The sequence below is a fragment of the Cucurbita pepo genome, chromosome LG01 (genome assembly GCF_002806865.2).
Source record: "Cucurbita pepo subsp. pepo cultivar mu-cu-16 chromosome LG01, ASM280686v2, whole genome shotgun sequence".
NCBI classification, from domain to species: domain Eukaryota; kingdom Viridiplantae; phylum Streptophyta; class Magnoliopsida; order Cucurbitales; family Cucurbitaceae; genus Cucurbita; species Cucurbita pepo.
This window is the reverse complement of record NC_036638.1, coordinates 19,247,251-19,270,307: the sequence shown is the minus strand read 5'-3', so window position 1 is coordinate 19,270,307 and position 23,057 is coordinate 19,247,251. Positions and strand designations below refer to the sequence as shown.

The 23,057-nt window shown below is 38.8% G+C and overlaps 4 protein-coding genes across 13 annotated transcripts; 1 reads left to right on the top strand and 3 right to left on the bottom strand.

Moving 5' to 3' along the window:
• Positions 1-698: 698 nt before the first annotated feature.
• On the bottom strand, positions 699-7,137 carry LOC111796821. Of its 3 annotated transcripts, XR_002815429.1 has the most exons (6): positions 6,856-7,137; positions 5,973-6,098; positions 4,032-5,866; positions 2,257-3,918; positions 2,039-2,122; positions 699-1,036 (listed from the first exon to the last, which is right to left on the bottom strand). XR_002815429.1 is itself a non-coding variant. In XM_023679598.1 (3 exons), exons 1-3 carry the CDS (start codon positions 5,997-5,999, stop codon positions 2,766-2,768), a joined length of 3,015 nt encoding a protein of 1,004 aa, XP_023535366.1. In that variant the 5' UTR covers positions 6,000-7,123; the 3' UTR covers positions 2,483-2,765. The 3 variants fall into 3 exon arrangements, 1 of the variants encoding a protein (XP_023535366.1); XR_002815428.1 differs by having other exon boundaries at positions 2,039-3,918; XM_023679598.1 differs by lacking the exons at positions 699-1,036; positions 2,039-2,122 and having other exon boundaries at positions 2,483-3,918; positions 5,973-7,123.
• A 1,195-nt stretch (positions 7,138-8,332) lies between these two features.
• On the bottom strand, positions 8,333-13,184 carry LOC111796777. 8 transcript variants are annotated; one of them, XM_023679547.1, is made up of 4 exons: positions 12,845-13,184; positions 12,057-12,186; positions 9,665-11,951; positions 8,333-9,591 (listed from the first exon to the last, which is right to left on the bottom strand). In XM_023679547.1, the coding sequence occupies exons 3-4, from the start codon at positions 9,700-9,702 to the stop codon at positions 8,937-8,939; spliced, it is 693 nt and encodes a 230-aa protein (XP_023535315.1). In that variant the 5' UTR covers positions 9,703-11,951; positions 12,057-12,186; positions 12,845-13,184; the 3' UTR covers positions 8,333-8,936. The 8 variants fall into 8 exon arrangements, with proteins under 8 accessions (XP_023535315.1, XP_023535319.1, XP_023535308.1 ...); XM_023679551.1 differs by having other exon boundaries at positions 12,057-12,181; XM_023679540.1 differs by having other exon boundaries at positions 12,997-13,183.
• Positions 13,185-15,022: 1,838 nt separating this feature from the next.
• Positions 15,023-17,663, top strand: LOC111796768 (ABC transporter G family member 6-like). Its single transcript, XM_023679526.1, has 2 exons — positions 15,023-15,267; positions 15,503-17,663. The coding sequence occupies exons 1-2, from the start codon at positions 15,100-15,102 to the stop codon at positions 17,570-17,572; spliced, it is 2,238 nt and encodes a 745-aa protein (XP_023535294.1). The 5' UTR covers positions 15,023-15,099; the 3' UTR covers positions 17,573-17,663.
• Positions 17,664-18,729: 1,066 nt separating this feature from the next.
• LOC111796759 (ankyrin repeat-containing protein ITN1-like) lies at positions 18,730-21,903 on the bottom strand. The gene is made up of 4 exons (XM_023679517.1): positions 21,690-21,903; positions 21,047-21,556; positions 20,529-20,938; positions 18,730-19,694 (listed from the first exon to the last, which is right to left on the bottom strand). The coding sequence occupies exons 1-4, from the start codon at positions 21,709-21,711 to the stop codon at positions 18,864-18,866; spliced, it is 1,773 nt and encodes a 590-aa protein (XP_023535285.1). The 5' UTR covers positions 21,712-21,903; the 3' UTR covers positions 18,730-18,863.
• Positions 21,904-23,057: the final 1,154 nt, after the last annotated feature.

Genomic DNA, 23,057 nt, shown 5'->3' with positions numbered 1-23,057 from the left:
ATGCGTATTAATAATTATCATGATTATTATTTATTATTATTATTATTAAATAATTGTCGTACTTTTTAAAATAAAATTATATAACATATCACTTACATAACGATCATACTTAGAGGGCGAAAAATCAAAGAGAGCCAACGAGACGAAAATAGCATTAACCCACGTCGGCGGCGCCGCCACCATCTTCAAGTTCAAGAATTAAAGCATTAATGTCGATAGATATATTTTTATTAAAAAAAATTAAAAATAACAAAATTCAGAAATATATTTAAATTAATAAATAAACATTTTATACAAATGGGTTTAAATAATTTGTTGTTATTTTCTTATAATATTTAATCGATATATGTCAAACTATGCACGTGTGCATGAAAATATGAACCCATCGACAAAAGTTTAACCCATGTATCGGAAGACACTCACAAGATCGTTGAAGTTCTTAAGACCCCATTATGAAGCGGTATATAATTTTGTTTAAAAATCATGAAATTCCTTTCTTTAATTTTTTTTTAAATAAGATGTTTCATTCTCGATCTTTATGCTTTCCAAACAAGATTATCTTTCTAAGGGTCTTTATGTGAACGAGAACATTCTACGATCTATTCTACACAAATAAAATTAGACTTTTATTAGGTACAAGATTTAAATTTGTTTGACACAAAATTGTGGGATAGAAATTAAGATACAAGAATATCCAATTGAACGGTTTGACGGGTTTTCGAGCATCTTGACGGGTTTTCGAGCATCGATTGTACTTACCCAACATTACAGCAAATCAAGTTATAAGCACAACCTTACAAAAGAATTTGAAGGGTTTTGAAATAGTAATGGTTCCAATTGAGTGTCCATTTCATTGGGATAGATACTCACTTCTGGACCTCACTAACCTTTGGAGCATCTTTTGGTGAGGAATCTGCCCCTCTTGGTTGTTTCCTTCCACGACACCGATTCTCGTTCTTTTTCCGAGCCTCCCATGTCGGCCGTGACTTCGACTTTGAGTATGATGAATGAGTGGAAAGATCTTTATAGAAGTTCCCTGTCCGATTCGATCCAACCAAAGAGTTAGACAATCCAACCAAAGAGTTAGTGTCTAAAAAATTATATATATATATATATATAGGGTTAGAAAAATATCACTCCTGCCAATAAGTTCAACAATGGGAGCTTGAAAATGGAAATATATATATACAGACCAAATGGTTATGAAGAAATCTTCGGAGATTATTTATCTTATGCCTACCTGAACATCACCAAGTTCATACTCCCAATACAATACAAATCTTTTAAAGCCTGGACAGCACTCAAATCTATACAATCTATACAAGTAACGTTGAAAAAATAGAATTCTTCCTTCCCCTCTCCAACCACGGATCTCATAATCTATCTCCCATTGAGATCCAACGTCCTTGCTGGCATACCGCTCGGTCACTTGCACTGATACCATTTGTAACAGTCCAAGCTCACCGCTAGCAGATATTGTGCTCTTTGGACTTTCTCTTCCAAACTTTACCTTTCGAGTTTTCCCTTCTGGGATTTACCTTTCGAGTTTTCCCTTCTGGGATTCCATTCAAGATTTTAAAACGTGTCTACCAGAGAAAGATTTCTACGGCCTTTATAAAGAATGTTTTGTTTCTCTTTCAAGCCAACGTAGGATCTCAGGATCTCACATGTGAAATCTAGATTTCAACTTCTTCCTAGCACATACATGTCATAATACATGTAGTTAACAGTGATAAGCTTGTACATGTCCAAGGTTTAAAAAAATTGTTCAGAATCCACATCACACAAGCAGGTAAGAATAAAGAACTAAACTGACCTAGACTATTAGGTAAACAAACAATAAAATAAACTAAAGATATCTATTGCAGAAGGGATTTGGGGTTTGAAAACAGAGGTAACCAAACTACACTGCCAGAGCATACAGCCACTTCATGATAATGCCAAGTCAACTAAGAGTTAAACAAAATTTCATGATGAACAGCATTAGTGTACAACTTCCTGAAAATACGATTTTATAGCTAGAGAGGAAGAAAGGGACCTCAAAGAGCTGTTTGTCATCGTCACTCAGTACCATCGCTTTTGAAGCGCCATCATCACTATTTAGAACATCTGAAAATAGAATCTATAAGAAAAAAGAAATTAAATTAAACAGTGCAACTAAAGTAGAGCTCCTTTTTTTACTAATAAATCTGCATGAGATCAATAAATCATATGCAACCAAATAAAAACTTTTAGACAAGAATATAGTAGACATACCTTTTGTGATTCTCCATGCTCTAGACGAACTGTAAAATTCAACAGTAAAGCAGTGAAGGCACGTGTACTAAAAGAAAGTATTGCAAACTGATGGTATTTCGAACTATTTAGTTTCACCTTATATTGGCATTGGAGAGGGAGAACAACTCCACTGAATTTACCTACTAAGAGCTGAAATTTCCTATCAAGAGCATAAGCATGCACTGTATGCAAGTAATCATCGCAGTGGACAAGAAAGATCTTAACGATTAAGAGAACAATTTTTGCATAGTTGTTTAGTCACTTTGAAGTCACAATAGCACTTGAGAAGCATATACTCTTCTGCATGGAGAATGGAATTTTTTACAATTGCAATTATGAAATAAAACAAAAGAGAACATAAAAATTTTCCCCCTTTGCACCATAAAATATCATCTATGAACCATCTAAGTTACACTAACAGAATGGCCTAGTCTAAAGCAATCTCCACTCGCCTGGTAAAAGTTCTCAACTCATTCTCTCCCAAAAAGCTACCTTCTCTTCCATGAAATTCTTGAGTCATTCTCTGCACAAAATCTAAAAGGCCTAGAACAATCTTCACCGTTGTTTCGAAATCTCTCACCATCAGAATCATCATATGGATGCTTAAAAGAATGGACAGGTTCATGTCTCTCATTAAATCTTCTTTCATCGTCCTCATGTTCACCACCATTATACCCACTCAATTGACCCGAACGTACAGGACCATCAAAAAGTTCGTCGCTCTCAATCCTTCCTCTGGGATCTATAGCATCAAAACTTCTGTTTCTAAGTGGTAATCTTTCATTCTGATTCCTATTAGGAATAAGAGACCTTATGGGGCCATGATCAGGAGCAGGACCCACGTCCCTCATCATGTCATCAGATGGCGAAAGGTAACGGAATCCTTGTCTTCGGCCTGCCATACGCCCACGTATAGGAGGCTGATCAGGAGATCTTATCCTGTCCATCCTATAACTTGGAGGTCTTCGATGTATCATGTCGGAACGTCCACAAAACCTATCAGATCTTTTTGAAGAAAACCATTGGTTAGGAGAACGAGCTCGGGATCTCACTGGAGATTTGGAATCGATTCTGGGAAAACTTTTTCTTTGGAATGAGAAGTTCCTTCTTTCCCGAAAGAAAGGTCTGTCTACCTCATATGGAAGTTGAGGTCGAGCATATAATGGATCCTCTGTGTCATCAGCAAAATTCCTAGTGAACTTTTCACCATGTTGTCGATCAAAGGAACCGCCCTCATCCATGCATCTATTTGGACTAAAATCTCTAGGAATTCTGTTAACCATTTTGCCACCATGTACACCGGGCCCATGTCTTCTTCCAGGTGACTTCCTCCTTGAGGGTCCATGGAAAAAATAAGGCCCCTCATCATCTGGCAATTGCCTACCACGATGGTTAGCACCACCAAATGGACCATCTGGTATAATTTTATATCGGTTTTGATCAAGACCAGGAACATGGTAATCAATCTGTTGGTCGGTGTATGTTTCGGGAGAGAAGTTGGGACCAAAATCCCATTCCCCAGGTCGGGTATCCAACCTATTAGTACTTCTCCCTCTTCTATGACTAAAATTCTTCCATTGTGATTGATCCTGGGATCTGTCTACTGAAAATTTCTTGGTAGTATCACCATAAGCGTCATCTCTGAAAATAAAAAATAAAAAATAAAAAAGGGATAAAATAAGGAAGGCAGAAGTGCAGTTAAAACAGGTTTGAGAAGAACAACAGATAAAAGAGATCAAGTAACAGATGATCACCTTTCTTGAGGTTGCACATTTGCTCCCTCAAGTGCCATGCTGGGTACAAACTCTCTATCAGTACGAGATAAAACTGACCTGACAAAACCAGATTTTTCCTTACAAGGGGTTGAATCAGCAGAACCTCGATTAAGATTAATTATCCGGCTATTTTTAGTGCCACTATAAATATCCTTCACATCATCACTACTTACAGACTCCTTGACACTAGGCAAAATTAAATCCTTATTCTGCACTATATCTACTGCTATAGCACTCTCCACCTCACCCTGAGAAACTGCCGGAATCAATTCCTGAATTCCATCAATGGCTTTATCAGCAGTGTCCTGGTCCTCAAAGTTATCCCTTTCATCATATTGAGACAATTGGTTTCTTCCTGCAGCCTTCACAGGCCTGTTTACATCCTCTATACTAGTATTATCTACGGCATGTACTTCTTCCACACAACGACCTTCATTTTCCTGTTCAAAAGATTTACTTATAGTTGTAGTATGAACATCGTCTTCACTTCTAACATTCAGATTTTCTGGTTCAGTTTCCTGCTCTAGAGAGCCTAAAGTGAAACCCTCACGATTAGGCAATCCAACTGAATTGATCTTCTTATCATCACAATCAGCATGATCAAAAGTCTCAATTCCTCGTTTCTCACACATATGGACCTCTACTTCAGTTTCAGGCATTGTTTCCCGAACCTCACCATCTTCATAATCTTCTTCTATATTATTATCATCATCATCGACAGACTCAGCAATATCCCAATTGCCATCTGATTCATATTCAGAAAGATAAGGATCTTCTTCAAGCATAGGCTTTGGATAAGATAAATTGAGACTTAAATGAAGATGATCATTTGATGGTACGCATTCATTAATAGAGTTTCCTTTATGTTCACCATCTAAAAAGGTTTGCTTTACACATGGATTGTCACTTTCAACCATTTCAGATGAGCACACATTTGTCTCAGCAGCCGTATTTGTCTGAGTGGATGATATCTGCCCTACAGGTGCATCACTAGTACAACTCTCCCACGAATCCATTGAGGTATTTAGATCCCAATTTTCCCTGTTTGAATGCAAAAGAGAACCATCATAATCAGACCCTGCATTACCTTTGACACAGTGGGTGCCACTTTCCTGCTTGTTTAAAGACAAGTCCAGTAACACATGTTCCTTAGTGTTCTGCTTCAGGAAATTCATATCACTCTTTTCAGGAACCAATTTTGGTTTCACATCTTCCTTCAACCCTACAGGTACTTCAGCTCCTCCTTCAACTTTTACATCAATTTCTTCCTCTTTGTTACCAGCATGAGGATCGGAGTTGAGGCTAGTTGATGATAACTTCAGCCCCCCACAGATCTCTGGTGATGCATGAACAGTGTGTTTTTCGGTTACCAAGGACTTGTCTTCACATTCAACATAACCATTCAAAGAAACATGCCCTCCCAAACTAGATTCCTGAAACTTTACTACTGGCATTCCAGAATCACTCTGGACCACATCTGCATAACATGAATCAGTTCCAGATTCGCCTTTATTTTCGTTAGAAATGCAATCCTGGTTCTTGTTCGACAACCCAGAACTTGTGACTGCACTAGAACTTGAAACTATTGTCACAGATAGACTCGGCCTTTCACTCGTTAAATTTGCATCGATATGAAACAACTCATCTTTAGGTGGAGATGGCTGTTCAATCTTCATTAAATTTCCATCTGGATGAAATGAAGATATATCTTTAGATGGAGAGGGGGGAGACTGCACAACCGGAAATCTCCTTTTCTTGATAGGAAGACTTGCACCATAATCAGTAGCTGACAACCCAATGCGCTTAAAACCAACCTGCCAAGTGCCAATAGAACATTTACTGACAATAATTATAACCATATAAGAGAAACCTAGCACGATCTTCAAAATCCAGAAAACAGCAAAGAAAAATATAGTGCACCTCTTCACTTTCTGGTACGGCCATCATTATTCCAAGAGCTCAGAGGCTTAAAAAAGTATCTTGGTCTTTTATCACTTTATTCCAACACCAAATTCTCACTAACTTCCCAGGAGTCACTCTCAAATTCTGCACCGTATGGATACTAATACATTAGTAATCTTCAAAAAGATTCAATATGCAAGATAGCATATGACAGACATTATGTGGAAACAATCATTTAATCTGAAAGCAAAAACTACAGAAATTAGCGATGCAGAACGTTTCCATCGTGAAGATATCGTAAAACCTGCACCCAAATCTTAAATTCTGCATGCCCATCTTAGCATATGAAGTTCCTGTGTTCAAACTTCAACCACAAAAGCTTAGACGATCCATGCCTTGAGATTGGATCAGATGAGACCCAGCACAATTAACTCTATATCAAACTCCAGCAGTGAACTTTTGGGCATAATGTTATTAAATCTCAGAGCAACAATGCACAATCTCATACTTCCCCGATTTCCCTAATAATTATTCTCACATCCACGCAAAAACTTCTCCATCCAGCTCATAAAAGAACAAAAGATGCCAGATTCCTAACGTACAATACAAAATTGATGAAAAACATTAAAAGGAACACAAATAAAGAAGCATAAACCCCCCATGTACGCAAGCATATTCCACATCTAACCGACCAGCAAATCGTCATAATCACTTGATAAGGAATTCGATTGAATTGCTAAAAGACATCCCAGTATTTGAACAGCTTCTCCTCAACCAATAACTCAAACTTCCACAAAACTCCCCTCTGCCTCGAAAGAAACATGCTCGATAACAGATAAATCTATCTTACTCAGCCGATTCAAAGAGATTGCTATCCTAAAGGCAGAGATGCGAAAAATACCGAAACGCAGATCTAATACGCGCTTGTATGTCTGACGGTAACGAGAGAAACTAACAATCGAATCAAGACAACAACATGAGAAACCCAAATCGACGATGGCATTGACCCAAATCGACGATGGCGAGAGAAATAGTATTCGCAATCGGCAAAGGATTAAGATTGGGAGATGGAGAATTTGCGTGGAAGGTGGAGATTCGGCTCCACGCAAACTTATAGAGAAGGATCCAGGAAAACTAGGGCTTTGGTTATTTTCCTTTCTTTTTCTTTTTTCCTTTTCCTTTTAAATTATATAATATAATATAACTGAGAGAGAGAAATTGAGAATCTCCCTAAGATGTAAAAGTTCATCCATAGCGTGGAGGAATGGAATATAGACCTTATAATTATTTTCCCTTTATTTTTTAAACTTTATCATTATTTATTATTTACACACTATTCTTTTTTTTTTTTTTTTTTTTTTTTTTTTTTTTTTTTTTTTTTTTTTTTTTTTTTTTTTTTTTTTTTTTTTTTTTTTTTNATTTCCTATCATCTACTACTCTCAAATATCGTGGACGACCTTTGTCTGTCACTAACAACTACAAGATTATGTTACTATCTACTCTTTTCTCTAACAGCTCAAAACCTATTGCCCTAGTTTTCTCTAAAGGTTTTTAAAACACGTTGGAGAGAGAGAGGTTTCCACAGTCTTATAAAGGATGTCTGCAACAGCTAAAATTCTATTGCCCTAGTTTTCTCTAAAAGTTTTTAAAACACGTTTGAGAGACAGAGGTTTCCACAATTTTATAAAGGATACTTCGTTCCCAATCGACGTGGGGATCTCACAGTTCACCTCCTTGTGGGGATCTCACAGTTCACCTCCTTTCAGAGCTCAGCGTCCTCACTTATTCCACTCTCCTCCCTAATTGATGTGGAATTTGTTTGCTGACCACTGTATAAAAATACTATTTAAAACATTTAACCATTTATTTTAAAATATATTTTATAAAAAGTATTTAAAATATATTTTTTTAAAATTTGACAAACCTAGATAAATAGTAAACACATTTAATTTATATTTTTCAAGATTTTTTGTTTTTTATTTTGAAATAATTATAATTTTAAGAAAGTAATGTGTCTAATTTTTAATAATTATACTTTTTATTATGTGGAAAAGCATTATTGTCCACAACCTAATGAGTGGGAATTTTTGCGTTGGCGTTCTCAAATGGCAACACGTGGACAGCTCAATAGCGTCGCTTTTGACTATTGACACCCTGGCCCACACCCTTTATTCCACTACCAACCATTTTTATTTATATTTGACTAAATTATTGGATTGAACGGAATCTTATTCATTGATTAATATTTATTTAATTTCATAAATATTCTAAATTATTATTCTCCATCTAAATTTGAAAAAAGAACTTGGGAAGGATTAAAATGTAATTTTACAAATTATAAATCTCAATTCAAATTTTGGAATTTAAAAATAAATAAATAAATATTTTATTTGTCTAACATGTTATTAAAAATCGCTCCGAACAACTCAAATAATTATATTGGGTCTAACAAATATTTCAACCCGACCGACCTGAACCTAGTATGTTCATTCCACGACTGTCGAGCATGTCTATAATCTTCAACTCCATGCTCTTCAATCATCATCCCTGTTCGTCATGGTAAATCAAATTCCCTCTCCCTAAACTTACCTCTTTCATGAAACTCTGGTAGTTCACCACCAGCACGGTATCGGAAAGGCATCCATAATACCGTCATGATAATTTTCACCATCAGAATTGTTACATTGCGGCTGCAATGGGTACCGATGTTCGGTGTCTTCGATGTTCATATCTTTCATGAAACCTTCTTCGATCGTCACCGTTGTCATCACAAGTCAGTTCGACAGACTCATCAAAGTATTCACCGCCCTCTATCCTATCTATCTCGAGGATCCATATCTTCAAACCTCCTGTTTCGGAAGGAGATTCTGTCAGTTCAGTTCCTATGTTCGTGGTCACGAGCAAAATCCATACCAAGGGAGTGGCGAAACTAAGAAACCCCGTCTTCGAATTGGCTGATCTCGATCAATAGGTGGAGATTGATCAGGAGATCTCATCCCGTAACCTGTCGGACTTCGACGAGCCATTTCTGAATGTCCAAAAAACCTGTCGGACTTTCTTTTGGATGGAAACCATTGGCCAGGAGGGCGTATCAACTCTAGGAAAACTTTTCCTTTGAATAGGGAAGTTCCTTTGGTCTTGGATAAAAGGACGCCTATCTACTTCAAATGGAGGTTGAGGGTGTGCATATATTGGATCCAAGGTCTCATCTTCAAAAGTCCTCGTAAACGTTTCACCGTGTCGCAGTCCAACCAATTCGGACGCAGGTTCACGAATGCATCTACGAGGTCCTTCTCTTATATCAGGTGACCTCCTCCTAGAGGGTATATCACAAAGGGGGGTTTCATCATCTAATATTTGTCTACTCCGTTGACGAGCACAGCAACATGGACCCTCGGGTTTAATTTTATAGTGGTTTTGATCAATGCCACCATCAGAAACAGCAGGCATGTGTTTACTTCTACAGGCATCAAATGGTAGAATTTGATCATTGTGAACTCCTGGATTAAAATCCCAGTCACCTTGGTTTATCCTAATAGTGAATCTACCTCTTCTACGAGTAAAACTCGTTCGGGCTGATAGATTCTTACGTCTATTCACATAAAATTTCTGGGAAAAGTCACTGTATGGGTCATCTCTAGAAAAATGAAAAGAAATCAGCAATGCAGAGAGTAATCAGTGCAATTTTAGTGCAGTTAAGAAATAATCACCTTCCTTGAGATTGTAATTTCCCCCCTTCATGCGCCATGTCGGGTATTTGTTCCCTATCAGATTGTGTAAAAACCGACCTCGCTAAATTAGATCTTGTTTCACTAGGAGATAAGGAAGCTTGTCACGGATTAACCAACTGGCTATCTCCGCTGCAATGAGTAAAATCATCGGTCACATCATCATTACTTAACGACTTAACGTTTGGCAAATCGTTTTGTACAGAATCTACAGGTTTAACATTCTCTGCATCACTAAGAAAAATTTTCACTATTGGTTTTCTTCAATTCCATTAGTAGCTTTCTCAGAAGCAATTTCCTGGGCCTCCAAGGCATCTATTTTCTCACACTGAAAGAATTGCCTTGTACCTGTGGCTTTTGTAGCTTTGTTGGCCTTGCTCAAGCACACCCTACTGGTATTCTCTTCAACAAGTCCATTATCTAGTGCTTTCTATAGACACTGCTTTCTACTTGAGTTTTAAATATCAGTACCCGAACCTCTCCGTCTTCATAATCTTCTTCTATATCATTATCTAGTGCATTCATCGCCTCGTTCACATCCCGCTTTCCATCTGATTCATATTCAGAACTATAAGAGTCTTCTAATGAATAGGCTGATATAATGATCTTTTCCTCATTACTCACAGAACTTCCCTCACCTCCCTGCAAACTAGCGTACTGTTCTTCCACAACTTTTAAGGGATGCTGCTGAGGAATATTCTGATTTTCATCTTCAATAACGGATAGTTAATAACCGAACTACTGGAATCTTTGGAACCTGAATCCTTGCTTACATACGTCGTTTCAGAGTTGACAAGTCGACCACTACAAACACATTTGTCCTGGGGCAATTTCCTATTAAGTAATCAAATCAGTTGAACAATAAGGATTTTCAGCTGCTTCTGGCATTTCTGCCGCAAAAAGCGTTGCTATAGGACAAGAATTATGTACTGGAAAAACTTCCTTACCTACTAGTTCTAATCTACTCCCTAATGCCTCGAGTGCTCTCTGTTTGCTTACATAAACTGATTCAGATTTAGCCTTAACTATGTTCATTGGACTACTAACGCGTTGGGAATTTCAAGACTGCATTGATCATCTAATTCATGCTTCATTGCAGCACCATCTGATAGTCCCAGTCCATTATCTTTATCACTTCTAAACTCAAGTTTGGAGCCCTCGGCAAATGGTTCTGGCTTAACAACTTTTAGTGCACCATTAAGATCATCAAACTGCATACCTCTGCCTGGTAAGCATAAAAAAGGATTTGATTTCCTAATGTCTAACTTAGACAATGGACTTTGTTCTTGACGCAATACATACCTAAGATTAGATGAACTAAGACTTAGATGAAGATGATCACCCTGATCCGAAGGGGTTAGTTTTCCTGACGGAATATCAGTTATCACCATTTCAGTTAAGCATCTACATGTAGAGACAATTGTGTCTGCATGAACAACTGGAAGCTGCACTCGACGGTCATCACTTGCACAGCCTTCCCAAAAACTCCATTGAGGTATTCAGATCCCAATTTTCCCTAATTGACTGCTGAAGAGACCCATCATAATCAGACCCCACAGTACAATCGGTATTACTTCCTTGTTTGTTTAAAGACAAGTCCAGTAACACAGGTTCCAAAGAATTCTGCTTCAGGAAATTCAAATCACTCTTTTCAGGAATCAATTTCAGATTCATATGTTCCTTGAAACCTACTGATACCTCCTTCAACTTTTACATCAATTTCTTCCTCATTGTTAGCAGCAAGAAGGTCATAGTTGAGGTTAGTTGATGATAACTCCAGCCCCACACGGATTTCTGTTAATGCATGAACTGTGTGTTTTTCGGTTATCAAGGACTTGTGTTCACGTTCAACATAACTATGAAAACAAGCACGCCCTCCTAAACTGGGTTCCTGAAACTTCACTCCTGTTATTCCAATATCATTCTGGACTATAGCCCCATAACATGAATCAGTATCAGATTTTCCTTCGTTCTCGTCACAAACACAATCCTGGGTCTTGTTGGACAACCTAGGACTTGTGATTGCACTAGAACTTGAAATTATTGTCACAGATAGACTTGGCCGTTCACTCTTCATTAAATTTTCATTGGTATGAAACAAAGATACGCCTTTAGGTGGAGATAGCTGTTCAGTCTTCGTTAAATTCCCATCTGGAGATATATCTTTAGATGGAAACGGAGGAGGCTGTATAACCGGGAATCTCCTTTTCTTGATAGGGAGACTTGCATCATAATCACTACCTGACAACCCAATGTGCTTAAAACCAACCTGCCAAGTGCCAATACAACATTTACTGACAATAATTATAACCATAAAAAAAAACTTGCACGATCTTCAAAATACATAAACAGCAACGAAAAAATATCATGGCACCTCTTCACTTTCTGGTACGGCCATCATTCTTCCAATATCTCAGTGTCTTAAATAAATTTTTCATCTTTTATCACTTTAATCCAACGCAGAATTCTCACTAAAAGCTCAGGCATCACTTTCAAATTCTGCACTGTATGGATACTAACACATCAGTAATCCTCGAAAGGATTCAACATACAAGATAGCTTACACCAACATTGAGTCAAAATAATCAATTAGCCAAGACTAAAGAAATTAGCAATGCAGCAAGCTTTAATCGTGAAAAATATAATAATACCCGAATCCAAATCTTAAATCCTGCATGCCCTATGAAGTTCTTGTGTTAAAAATTTAACTACAAAAGTTTAGATGGTCCACGCCTCGAGATTGGATCAAATGACACCCAGCAAAATAAACTCTATCAAACTCCAGCAGTTAACTTTTGGGCATAACATAGTTAAATCTCAGAGCAACTATGCAGAGTCTCATACTTCTTCGATCTCCCTAATTATTACTCTCATACCCACGCAAAAACTTCTCCATCCACCATAAACGAACAAAAGATGCCAGAATCCTTATGAACAATACAAAATTAATGATAAAATTATTCCCCATATATTCAACCACTTCATGAGGAATTCGATTGAATTGCTAGAAGACATTCCAATATTTGAATAACTGCTCCTTGACCAAAAATTCAAACTTCCACAAATCTGCCTCGAAAGAAACATACTCGATAGCGGGTAAAGCTATCTTAGTCAGCCAATTCAAAGAGATTACCATCCTAAAGGCGGAGATGGAAACAATACCGAAACGCTGATTAATACGCGTTCGTCTTGCCGATGATAACGAGAGAGACTAACAATCGAATCAAGTCAGAAACATAAGAAACCCAAATCGACGATATCTCTAACCCAAATCGGCAGGAAAAGATTGAAATGGAAACAACGAATAAGATTACCTTCGGGAGATGGAGATTTTTCATGGAAGGTGAAAATTCGGCTCTTCGCAAACTCAGTAATGGTCCAGAAATTAGGGCTTTTACCTTTTTCTTTTCTCTTTGTATATACCTACCATCATTAAATTTGTATTGATTCGTATAAGTACCGGAGAATGTTGTACGAGATCGTTCTTCGATTATTTGTCTTATAAAATGAAAATTTAGGGTTTAAATATTCGGGTTAAAGAGGAGCCCTCTATTTATAGAGTTTTTCACGGCTCATTATGGGCTTCAAGGTTGCTTGTGGATTGGGCTTGACTGCAACTAATTTGGGCCTTAGGCCCAAATATAATCCATTATCAAGACTTGATCTTGCTACAATCGGATCGGATGGTCCTAAGAAAGACACGTAACAAATGACGTCTAAGTTACAATACCAGAATAGCTTTTTTAATAATAATGGTCGGTTGTGAGATTTCACATCAATTAGAGAGGCGAACGAAACATTTCTTATAAGTGTGTGGAAACTTCTCGCTAATAGATGCATTTTTAAAACGTGAGGCTGACGACGATACATATAACAGACCAAAGTGGACAATATCTACTAACAGTGAACATAGGTTGTTACAAATGGTATTAGTGCAAGACACCGGGTGATGTGTCAGCGAGGACGCTAGTCCCTTCGGAGGTGGATTGTGAGATTCTACGTTGGTTGGAAAGAGGAACAAAATATTCGTTATAAGGATACGGAAACTTCTCCCTAATATAACGTTTTAAAACCATGAGGCTGACGGCGATACATATCAAGCTGAAGCAGACAATATTTACTAGGGGTGGGCTTGAGTTGTTGGCTCCCTAGAGGGGTGGAAACATTTCTTATAAGGACGTGGAAACTTCTCCTTAGTATACGCGTTTTAAAACTGTGAGGCTGACGACGATACTTAACGAGTCAAAATGGACAATATCTACGAGCGATGGGCTTGAATTGTTACAATCGTCCTCTCATTTAGATATGATCTAGGTTCATATACGTATCCCTCTTTTACGAGTCGATATTTATAGATATTCGAACAATCCCAATAAAGATTGGAAAGGCGTTAAAGAAAATGACACGAACGATTGTGAAGCGATGAAAGGAAAAATTTAGCTGAAAAAGGTTGAGAAAGTTTGAACAAACAAAACGGACTCCGTTTGGGAAAAGCATATGGGCAAGGTAAGAGAGAGAAAAACGTCGACGTTTTAATTTAAGATTGGTGTCCCATTCCCCTGCGGTAGCCCAACAACATTATCCACCAACTTCACACAATTTCAAAACCCCAATAGCTAAGTTCTTGCATTCTCATTCTTAGCGCTTACTTATCTCAACTCAACTCTTTTCATTGTTAGATGAACACGACTCTCCACAATAGTATAATATTATTGTCCACTTTGAGCATAAGCTCTCATAACTTTACTCTGGGCTTATAAACCCATGATCATTCACTAGATGAGCTAAGGTGGGATTTTCATCCAATACTATCTTATTCATAGACGTCTCTAAGCTACTGAGCTAGCTCATATTAGTACTTGTGTTTCATTAAAAAAAAAATAATAATAAAATAATTTTTTTTAGATAAATTAAAAGTTTTAAGAAATATTTAATTCAACAAGTTTGCTAAACTTACCTGCCACGCCCTAACTTCCAAGCAATCTCCTTCATATGCGGTCTGAAATTTTCTTCCTCAGGGCGGCCCGTGCAGTGCTGAATAAACAATAATCCTTTATATTACTTCACCAAGTAGATCAACACCCAACCTAAATTTACAAGCATAAAGTGTGAACATTAAGAAACCCCAAATAATGCTCATTACACGTGGCAAATCCCCATTTGTCAGTGCCTTTCTCTTGTAAAAATATCCATATTATATATTAATTTTTAGGCCACCTTTTTTTCTTCCATATCTTTCTTCCTTGTGAAACTGTTCCAACTCTAACCTAACTATGTAACCACACTCTCCAACCCCCTTTCTCTTCTCATTATATCAGCTTTATTGTGTTTTTGCAAATCCTTAAGAACCCATTTTCTTACAAAAGTGCTTTTTTTGGGATTGAATTCGAGAGTGTTTTGTGATTAAAAGCTTATTTATGGTCGAGAATATGTCACCTACTAGAGATACGGTTGCGTTTTTTAATGATGTGGAGCTTCATGATCGCCCACGCTCATTTGTTGGTATATCTCCTACTCTTGGTCAGCTTTTCAAACGGGTTGGTGACATGCGGCGGGAAGCGAACGGAGATGGAAACGAGACGCCGGTATGTGTTAAATAACTACTAAATTCAAAAGCTGAAGTTTTCTTATGTATGTTTTATGAATGGATAATCAATAAGAAATCGTTTGAATGTAAGATAGCAGCCTACGCTTAAACTAATCCTTTATTAGGAGTTTCATAAACCAAATTTAAGGAAAAGTTGATGAAAAAACCAGTAAATTAATCTGTAATTAGCTCAAAGATTAGACTCAAAATTTGAAGGAATGGATTATGGTCAGGTTCATGATCAGGTGGTGGACATCGACGGCGTGAATTTGGAGCCGAGGTCTCTGCCATTAATGCTCTCCTTCAACAATCTCACATACAGCGTCAAAGTTCGTCGTAAGCTTAGTTTCTCGTCGGTTTTCCGGCAACGGGGGAATAGACTCGGCGGTTCTGCGGCCGATGAGACAGTCGTTGGCGACAGCCTATTCACGAAGACGAAGACTCTGTTGAACAACATCTCCGGTGAGGCTCGAGAGGGCGAGATTTTGGCCGTTCTTGGAGCGAGTGGCTCGGGGAAATCGACGTTGATTGATGCATTAGCTAATAGAATTGCTAAAGGAAGCTTGAAAGGAACAGTGAGATTAAACGGCGAGGTGTTGGAATCGAGATTGTTGAAGGTAATCTCTGCTTACGTTATGCAAGATGATCTTCTCTTCCCGATGCTTACGGTGGAGGAAACTCTAATGTTCTCGGCTGAGTTTCGATTGCCTCGAACGCTTTCGAAATCGAAGAAGAAATTGCGAGTTCAAGCGTTGATTGATCAGTTAGGGCTACGGAATGCAGCGAAGACTGTGATTGGCGATGAAGGACACCGCGGCGTCTCCGGCGGAGAGCGGAGACGAGTCTCGATTGGAATCGACATAATCCACGATCCGATCATTCTCTTCCTCGACGAGCCGACATCGGGACTGGATTCGACTAGTGCGTTCATGGTGGTGAAAGTTTTGCAGAGGATTGCTCAGAGTGGTAGCATCGTCGTCATGTCCGTTCACCAGCCGAGTTATCGGATTCTCGGATTGCTAGATCGACTGTTGTTTCTCTCTCGTGGACAAACCGTTTACAGTGGCTCCCCTGTCAATCTACCGATGTATTTCGCAGAGTTCGGTCATCCAATACCGGAAAACGAGAACAGGACTGAGTTCGCGCTCGATCGGATTCGAGAACTCGAAGGCTCGCCAGGAGGAACCAAGAGCTTGGTTGAATTCAACAAATCATGGCAGAGTATGAAGAACATTCCAAAATCAGAGTCAGATCAGCAGAGCACGTCGTTAAAGGAAGCCATCAGCGCAAGCATTTCAAGAGGAAAATTAGTCTCTGGCGCAACAAACAACGACGCGAGCCCTAGCTCTATGGTTCCAACCTTCGCAAATCCATTTTGGATCGAAATGGCTGTTCTCTCAAAGCGATCGATGCTAAACTCCCGCCGAATGCCAGAGCTCTTCGGAATCCGACTCGGCGCCGTCTTAGTCACCGGTTTCATCCTCGCCACCATGTTTTGGCAACTAGATAACTCACCAAAAGGCGTTCAAGAGCGGTTAGGTTTTTTCGCTTTCGCCATGTCCACAACCTTCTACACCTGCGCCGATGCTCTTCCAGTGTTTCTTCAAGAACGGTACATTTTCATGAGAGAAACAGCCTACAACGCATACAGGAGATCCTCCTACGTTCTATCTCACTCTCTGGTAGCCTTACCAGCGCTGATCTTCCTGTCCTTAGCTTTCGCAGCGACGACATTTTGGGCCGTCGGACTGGACGGCGGAATCACAGGTTTCTTGTTCTACTTTCTGATAATTTTCGCTGCGTTCTGGGCGGGAAGTTCATTCGTCACTTTCCTTTCGGGAGTAGTGCCTCATGTAATGCTTGGCTACACCATTGTCGTAGCGATTTTAGCCTATTTCCTTCTCTTCAGTGGATTCTTCATCACTCGCGATCGAATTCCAGGTTACTGGATCTGGTTCCATTACATTTCGCTTGTGAAGTATCCTTACGAAGCCGTTTTACAGAACGAATTCGGCAATCCGACGAAGTGCTTCGTGAGAGGCGTGCAGATTTTCGACAACACGCCGCTAGGAATCGTGCCGACCGCCCTGAAATTGAAGCTTCTGGAGAATATGAGCAACACTCTGGGGATGAAGATCACGAGATCCACTTGCTTGACGACGGGATCTGACATTCTGCAACAGCAAGGAGTGACGGATTTGAGCAAGTGGAATTGCTTGCTGGTGACTGTGGCTTGGGGATTTTTGTTCAGGATTCTGTTCTACTTTTCGCTTCTGATTGGAAGCAAGAACAAGAGAAGATGAACAAGAAAAAAGGAAAAATCAATGGCGGCGGAAATCAGGATTGTTTGGGTTCGAAGGAATGTTCAAATGGGTTCGTTTTTTTTTTTTTTTTTTTTTTTTTTTTTTTTTTTTTTTTTNCTTAATTTTTAATTTATCGTATCATTTTACGGCTCTGAAACATTGAAACTGTTATTAATTTATAATCCTTGTGGTAAATTTTTTAAGGGATAATTCTAGTGTGATTTATTTTAAATCTTTGGGACTAAAAAAATAATTAAAAATATAATTGTTCGTTCTACTATGCTTTTTTTCTTTGTGTATGTCATCGTCATAACATAATTAATTTCATTCGGGAGTTACTCCAAACTCGCTAGTAATATCTCTAATCTAATCAATTATCTTTCTTGATTTCCTCCACACCTCTACAACTATGGATTAACGTGCACGACCCAGATCCACCGCAAGTAGATATTGTCCTCTTTGAGCTTTCCCTTTTGGGCTTTCCCTCAAGGCTTTAAAACGCGTTTCCATACTCATAAATGGTGATTTGTTATCCTCCCGAACCAATGTGGGACGTTACAATCTACCTCCCTTCGGGACCCAGCGTCCTTGCTGGCACTCTTTCCTTCCTCCAATCGGTGTGGAACCACCCCAAAATCCACCCCCTTTGGGGCCAGCGTCTTTACTAGTACACCGCCTCGTGTCTACTCCCTTCGGGGAACAGCGAGAAGGCTGGCACATCGTCCGGTGTCTGGCTATGATACCATTTGTAACGACTCAGATGCACCTTGTAAAATTGGTATGGATAAGATACCTATTGACCTTTTCCATTCCATCCACTCCCACTATAACTATGTAATAACATGCATCCTTCATGTAAAATTGATGACCATAAGATACCAACCGACTTTCTCGATTTCAGCCACTCCCCTACAACATGAATTAACATGCATCCATCATGTCAACACCAATTGACTTCCTTGATTTCGCCCACGCCCCACATTTATGGATTAACATGCATCTTTCATGTAAAATTGGTATTGATAAGATACCGACCAACTTTCTCGATTTTATCCACTCCCCTACGACAATGGTTTATAACATGCATCCTTCATGTCGACACCAATCGACTTTCTCGATTTCATCCACACGCTTATAGCTATGGATTAACATGCATCTTTCATGTAAAACTGGTGTCGGTAAGATATCAATCTTATTGAAAGAGCGAATTGAGCTTAGGCATACGTACATACAAACATTTGAGCTTCACCAAAAACTCGGACAACTTCAATGTCTTGTTAAATTTCAGTTTCTACAGAGCGTAAATTCGATCAACTTCTGAATTTGAGAAGTCAGAGTGATGCCATGAGTTCGAGCCACTCCGTCTAGCGCTCTTCTCCTTCTTCCTGATCGACCGATTTCTCTTGGACTTCACAACATAGTAAGTCATGGTACCAAGAACACCTGCCATAATCACACCTCCAACCACAGTGATCACAACTGCAGCCCATTCATATTTACGCCCAACCACGATATAAGACGACGCCATGAATGCGACCGAAGTACAAACAGAAGCCAGCCACATAAGTTTATTAATAATCTCCACGACTCGTCGTTCTGCTTTCGTCTCACCTCTGACTAATGTAATCTGCACCACCACGACTGCTAACGACGTAAACAACGCAATTGCGTTGAAGATGAAGAAGATTTTAAAAGAACCAGAGCCCACGACAACAGCAGTTCCTTGCTCCGTGTCGCCACCGGGTACCGTAAAGATGGCTGCAAAAGCAACTGTGGCAAAGAGGACAGCCACCACGGTGACTGAATTGGTTGCATTGTTGATTCCTTCCCTGTGCAGCTTTCTTAGCTCTTTGGAGATGTTGTGTACATTTTTGTTTGTTTTTCTGGTTTGTTCAAGTTGGGTATGAACATCTTTCTTAATTTGAGTCACTGTATTCCGCAATTCGTCTCTTGGTTGGTTCAGTTCATTGGCTCTGACAGCACCGTAGCGAGAAAGACAGTCCTTAATTTCTGATGACTCTTCTGAAAGAGGAAGCTCCTCCGCTATGTCAAAAGCAGTTTTGTGGTCTCTGGATAATGCATTCACATTGGTATCTGGGAGTAGCAACAACTCCTGTACTATCTGCAAGTGAAAATAGTGCTTATAACCTAAGCTTAATACTCAAAACCAAAGGTTGATTATCACAATTGCACCCCTCCACACGTTTATAAGCAATTGTGTGGTACTCACTCTCAGCATCGAGTGAGTCAGCCAACTCAAAATCGTGTTGCCTACGGCCCGACGGCGTAGGCTCAAGCCTCTGGCCCTAAGAAGAAATTTTTAGAAAATGGGGCAGAGAGATTTTCGAGAGAGAGTTTGAAAGCAAGATTAAAAGAAAAGTTGAAAACAACGTTATAGGCTATAAGCAAGAGACGGAACACAATGGCTTAGATAGCATATAAGCTATAAGTGAGAAAGGCAACCCAATGGCTTAAATAGCATATAACTCGGTGTGTCACAGTCAGGGCGAGCGTTCCATCAATTGGACCTAAAATGATAAACTTTTCATTTCAATGCCAGTATTCCAACATACCGAACCATTATATCCTCCCTTACCACGTATTCCCAACGTATTAGTACTGCACACTCTAAACACAGTCTAATTTTCAACAATCTAATTTCCGAACATCCCATTTCAAGACTTTTCATTTCAATGCTAGTTCTCTAGATTTTCCCGTAAAAGATCGGTACGAGAGAGTTTTAAAAAATGTCTATGTTGCAGCCCAAACCCACCGCTAGCCGATATTTGTCTTTTTCGGGCTTCCCCTCAAGTTTTTAAAACGTGTCTGCTAGGAAGAGGTTTCCACACCCTTGTAAAGGGTATTTCGTTCTCCTCCTCAACCGATGTGGGATCTCATTGTCTAAGTTATCGAAGATAAACAAGGCAACATCCACAAAAGCAATCAAGTTAATTACCTCCACACGCTTTTTCCTCGTAGCGACGTGCAGCGCCGTGTTTCCAAACTTATCAGGAAGCATAACAATGGCAGGATCTGCATCAAGAAGCAACTTCACCACATCACGACTTTGCCCTTTGACAGCCATGTGCAGTGCCGTTTGGCCCTTCTTGTCATTTCTTCTTGCTAGCTGTTGATCTTTGCTGAGCAACAATCTTACAATTTCAGTATGCCCAGGACGCACAGCAAAATGTAATGCATTTTTACCATTAGATCTACAAATCTCTAGCAGGCTACGATCTTTGTTAAGCAATTCCTCGACTACGGCTGTGTGGCCTCTTGCTGCCGCTGTAATGAGTGGAGTTGCACCCGACGGTCCAATTGTTTTGCTTAGAGAAGGTTCATGATCAAGAAGCTCCTTGACAATTGCTGCAATTCAAATTAGCTTAGTATCATTCCCAGTTTTCCAAGTGGAGAATATGAGATCTAATCGTAGGATCTTTGTTACCAAACAGAAGATGAGATCGAGATTCTTACCATGGTGTCCTTGACTTGCAGCAATATGCAACGGATCGAAAGCAGACCTGTTCTTCGTTGTGAGAGTCTCTTTATTGGAGTACTTCAGTAGCTCCTTAACGACCTCTATGTGTCCTCTTTCCGCGGCAGTGAACAGAGCCGTTTCCCCCAATTCGTTGACCTCGTTCACCACTAACGACCGAACCTCAGCAACCTCCGCATCGAAATCGGCGCCACTAAGAGTTTTCACCATCTGTGAATCAATATCATCGAGAATCTGCTTCACGGCGGCCAGATCTCCCCGCTGCGCCGCCAGATGAAGCTCAGTATCGTTGTGCCGTCCGGTCACTTGCTTCACGTACTTCTTCTTCCCCGCTTGGTCTATCCGCTTCCCCGAATTAGATAGAACCAGAGCCGGAGCCGTCGCAGTCGACGACGGAGACGGCGTCGGCGAGAGTTCACCCAGAGGGTTTCGATTCGATGATAGACTCAATATCCCCTTCTCTAAATCTCCAACACCATCCACTACCACTGAAAATCCAAAAAACAAACAAAATCACTCCACGCCTCCAAAAGATCATACACAGCACAGATTTCAATCCAAACAGCAAATACCAAATCACAAAAATCAAACAAAAAATCCACAATAGCAGATTAACTTCACCTTGTGCTGAAGAACTGCCCATCTTCAACCGAGAGTCAACAAGAACTCAAACAATTATCCTACTCCAAAACTTCAATAGCGGAGATTCCGGCTGCGAAGTCAGTGAGAGAGATGGCTTCTGATAAAGTAGCGGAAAGATAATCAGATAAATACAATCGACAAGAAAAAAGGAGATCAGAGGAAAGCACTTGGAAATTATGCCGAAGAGAACAAAAAAAAAGAGAATATATATATATATATATATATATATATATATATATATACTTTTCAGTTTTTTTTAATAAAATAAAATAAAGGTCCATTTCTTTCAACTCCACTGTTCCTCGTCGTACTATTCATTGCAGTGGTTGCCGCAAAAAACTTTACCGGTTGCCGGTTAGTGGAATTATCGTTTTCTTTAATTAAAGAAAATGAGTATTTATTATTTTCTGTATAGCAGCCCAATTGAATGAACTGCGCTTAAATAATATTAGATTCGGTTCCTGGTTGACCAAGAGAATATTAATATCTCAAATTCAAAATTTTGTCCAAATAATTAATATAATATAATATAATAAAATATAATTTTAATGACGCCATAAATACTTATAAATTGTTTTTATAGTTTGATAAAAAAATTATAGAGGAGTTTTATTAAATTATAAAACTAATTCTAACATTTGAAAATATAAATATTAAATTATATATTTTTTGAAATTATAAAGATTAACTTTATAGCTTAATATATTTTGTCAAATAAACTGTGGACATTAAATTAAGGGGCATTCCTTAAAACCATATAATAATTAGGCTAAATAGAAAAATATTTTGAATATAAATTTTAATTTGGAAAATGTTAATTTAAATTTCAAACATTTTGAAAAATGTTAAAAAAAATATTTAAATTTTAGTATGAAAAGTATTAAAGTTTCTTCGATATCCCTTTAACCTTAAAGAAATGAAAAATATTTTAGTCAAAATTTATTCTTTTTCTAAGTTATTTACCAAATAAACAAATTTTGAAATTGAGCTTTCCCTTTATAGAAGGGTAAAGAAGATGGATGATGCTATTTGTGTATCAGATGGATGATGCTATTTGTGTATCAGTGGTTGTTGGATCATGGTTTTTCTCTATTTGTGTATCAGTGGTTGTTGGATGATGCTATTTGTGTATCAGTTGTTGGATGATGCTATTTGTGTATCTGTTGTTGGATGATAGACCTCTATTTGTGTATCAATTGTTGTTGGATGATGGAAGCCCCACATTGTGTATCTGTTGTTGGATGATAGACCTCTATTTGTGTATCAATGGTTGTTGGATGATGGAAGCCTCACAGCTAATTTAGGGAATGATAGACCTCTATTTGTGTATCAAGGGTTGTTGGATGA

What these genes read in the sequence shown, in the direction of transcription:
- LOC111796777 (XM_023679535.1), bottom strand. Translation starts at nt 9,702, where the DNA reads ATGGCGCATGAAGGGGGGAAATTACAATCTCAAGGAAG. An exon ending in AAATTACAATCTCAAGGAAG is followed by an intron (nt 9,592 to 9,664) that starts GTGATTATTTCT and finishes TCATTTTTCTAG; the next exon opens with AGATGACCCATACAGTGACT.
- LOC111796759 (XM_023679517.1), bottom strand. Translation starts at nt 21,711, where the DNA reads ATGGGCAGTTCTTCAGCACAAG. An exon ending in GGGCAGTTCTTCAGCACAAG is followed by an intron (nt 21,557 to 21,689) that starts GTGAAGTTAATC and finishes TTGGATTTTCAG; the next exon opens with TGGTAGTGGATGGTGTTGGA. An exon ending in CGAGGAAAAAGCGTGTGGAG is followed by an intron (nt 19,695 to 20,528) that starts GTAATTAACTTG and finishes TTTCACTTGCAG; the next exon opens with ATAGTACAGGAGTTGTTGCT.
- LOC111796768 (XM_023679526.1), top strand. Translation starts at nt 15,100, where the DNA reads ATGGTCGAGAATATGTCACCTACTAGAGATACGGTTGCGTTTTTTAAT. An exon ending in GAGATGGAAACGAGACGCCG is followed by an intron (nt 15,268 to 15,502) that starts GTATGTGTTAAA and finishes GATTATGGTCAG; the next exon opens with GTTCATGATCAGGTGGTGGA.
- LOC111796821 (XM_023679598.1), bottom strand. Translation starts at nt 5,999, where the DNA reads ATGATGGCCGTACCAGAAAGTGAAGAG. An exon ending in CCGTACCAGAAAGTGAAGAG is followed by an intron (nt 5,867 to 5,972) that starts GTGCACTATATT and finishes GGCACTTGGCAG; the next exon opens with GTTGGTTTTAAGCGCATTGG. An exon ending in AATGTGCAACCTCAAGAAAG is followed by an intron (nt 3,919 to 4,031) that starts GTGATCATCTGT and finishes TTTTATTTTCAG; the next exon opens with AGATGACGCTTATGGTGATA.